The 2,867-nt window shown below is 31.3% G+C and overlaps 1 protein-coding gene across 1 annotated transcript in view; it reads right to left on the bottom strand.

Moving 5' to 3' along the window:
• Window positions 1–315: 315 nt before the first annotated feature.
• Window positions 316–2,867, bottom strand: part of CFAP300 (cilia and flagella associated protein 300) — a 28,732-nt gene continuing 26,180 nt past the window's right edge. Inside the window, exons 6-7 of the mRNA XM_007448550.1 lie at window positions 1,897–1,963; window positions 316–998 (exon numbers count right to left, since the gene is read on the bottom strand). Of these exons, the coding sequence (XP_007448612.1) occupies window positions 870–998; window positions 1,897–1,963 (196 nt within the window). The 3' untranslated portion in view covers window positions 316–869. The remainder of the gene's footprint in view (window positions 999–1,896; window positions 1,964–2,867) is intronic.

The raw sequence follows: 2,867 nt of genomic DNA, 5'->3' as shown, positions 1-2,867 counted from the left end.
AGATCATCATCCTTACCCCTGCAACTCAGAAACACATATTCCAAACTTGCCCCTTCCTCAAGGTTTCAACATTTCTTTTAGGGTCTCCATCATCATTTTGGGCATACATGTCAATCATTTTTTCCATTAAAAAAATATAAGTTATATATTCATTTTACTAGGGTAACAAGGAGACAGTACTAAGACACCCTGTGCTTTATTCTTTTGCCAACTTAATAATACCATCAGGACAACCCTCTTTGTTTACATGTAGTTCTTGTATTAGCTGTGGGGGCAGCTCAGTTTTAATTTATTATGTGATAAAAGAGTTTACAATTATGTTCAGAACATTATTTTTTTATTGAGGATTTTAAGTGGGACAAATGAATTAAAGGAATTGTTATGTTTTCCACAGCTCCAGAGATGTAAATCTTTATGCAGTGAAGAAACGTAATTAAATGAAACTCAAATTTTAAAAGCTAATGATTCATATTAATGATCAGTGGTTAGAGATGTTTAGTTTTCTGTCACAATTTCAATCCAGAATTAATTTGGTTCTAAAATAAAATAAATGGAAAACTGAGGACTCATTCGAATCTTAATGCAACAAATATGAACTAGATTTTTAGTTCTTTGTAACTTTCCGTAAAAATTCCATAACTGTATTGGTGTAGATTATGCTAGGGATGAAATTTGGTTCCTGTGTTAGTATTCCAGATAAATTTAAAGAAAGGCATCTTGGTATTTGTTTTCTTTTGCTCTAAGCAGCTTCTTTACATTTTACTTGAATTAACTTGCAAAGTAAATGTTTATCCATAAATCAGTATTAAAATTGAAAACTGGTAAATAGGTAATAAAAATTATCTAAATATAGATAATCTGAAAAAAAATTAAGACATTTCCCCCACGCCATAACAGTGGTATAAAACATGAACATGACGCATGATAGGATCCACAATAAAGTAAGAGAATGTTTGTTCGTGACTCTTTGTTGAAGGGTAGCACATACCAACAGAATCCTGAAAAAGATAAACCTAAATTATTTAGTATACAACTACATTTAAATAATAATCAACATATTTAGCTATTAAATATTTTGTGGTAAAATGTCATGAAACATATATCAAATCTTTGACAATAAGCTGGCAGTTAACTACTATTTTAAAATGTTTGTGGGCAGCACAGTCTACTTACTATGCTAACAATACATATGTACTATGCAAACATGCATAATTCTTGACCTTAAGGAATTTATAGTCCAAAGTAAATTCTATCTTTGAAAAAAGTCCTAATATTGCAAAAATTTATTTTGCATTTTTCCTCTATCTTTGCTTTTTTCAGAACATGGTCTATACATACTATGCGGGCTGGGACTATGTTTCTTTTGTTTATCACTGGGCTCTAGTCCCGCACAGTAGCTGATACACAGTAGGTATTCAAAAAATAATTGTTAAATGATTGAATACAGATACTTAGAAACTGCTTCATATGTATTAACAATCTTTTGTGTGATACTGAAATTCAAGTATCAGATTCTGTGATATAAAGACATTTATGTCATTCTTACTTATTTGCCCCCAAATTATTGTTTGACAGGCTAAAGAACTGTGTTCTACCTCATCTGAGCCACAGATTTAGCTCTAAAATAAGAAAGAACTATTATTAGACATGGATAACAGAAAAGAAGCCAGGGAAAATGTTCACACTTTCTCCAAATAAAAGCATACCTTATCAACTTTTAATTTTAACAGAAAACTATTTAGTTTATGTTAACTATGTTCTGTATATACAGGTATATGTTCTGTTAGCTATTCCTCTCTGAGGCATAACGTCGTCCTAGTTGCTATCTCCAGTTATTACAATCCTCAATAACAAATAATTAGATTGGTTGGTTGCACATTTCCCCTCAACACTTACATATGCTGTAACTTTAAAGACAGAAGAGGTAATTTGTATTTTCTTGGTTTGGGGATTCTTTCGAACACTAAAATAGGGAGGAAAAGGGAACATTTTAAAATATAACAAGCACTGGCATAATACATTTAAGATGTTGATCCCTTTTAGTATTCAGGTGTTCTTATCCACATATAACATGGAAATACAGAATATCTAATTAAGTAGTTTGAAAAGAATGGCATCTGTGGTTTCATCAAAGGATAGGGCAACGTTAACTGAACTGAAATTGCAAAAAATTGAATTTTACAGTTAGAGGGTTTGAGGTCAGTTTGAGACTCAGATGATGAAAAGACTCCTAGGCCAGAGACAATTACTGGAAAAACAAGAATTGGTTAAAGTCAGACTGAAGTGTAAACAGCCGTAAGGGGTAGATAAAAACATACTAAACTTGCAGAATTAAACAGGCTGAACATAAATGACAGTTCTGCCACTGATTTGTTATTTCACTTTAGGCAAGATTAACCTTTCTGAACCTCAACTTTCTCATATGCAGACTGGGTAGGATATGGTTCCCTTTAGGATTATATGAGAATTAGGTGGAGTAATGTATATGAAAACTATTTATTAAATTATTCATTACTAAATTATATTCTATTAAAATCACTTTCTCTCATAGCTCTCTTTCAGTTACTCTCCCTACAAAAGATAATCTGTAGCAATATATAGTGAGGAAGCAAACTGAGGATTGAGGAAATAAGCTACAGATATATATTTATACATTAATTCATATATAAATATATACACATATTTATAATGCTTTACAATTTGCAAAATACCTTTATATACTTTACCTCATGTAAAGATCACACAACTCAGTGAGGTAGGCATTATTTTGCCAATTTTACAGACAATAGAAGTAGAGCAGTTAAATGATACATTTCAGACATTCCAACTAAAAGTGGTATGTCTGGGAATAGAATTTAGGTGATATA

The sequence above is a fragment of the Lipotes vexillifer genome, unplaced genomic scaffold (genome assembly GCF_000442215.2).
Source record: "Lipotes vexillifer unplaced genomic scaffold, Lipotes_vexillifer_v1.1 scaffold593, whole genome shotgun sequence".
NCBI lineage: Eukaryota > Metazoa > Chordata > Mammalia > Artiodactyla > Lipotidae > Lipotes > Lipotes vexillifer.
Note: the sequence above shows the minus strand (reverse complement) of the source record. Positions and strands in the feature narration are given on the sequence as shown.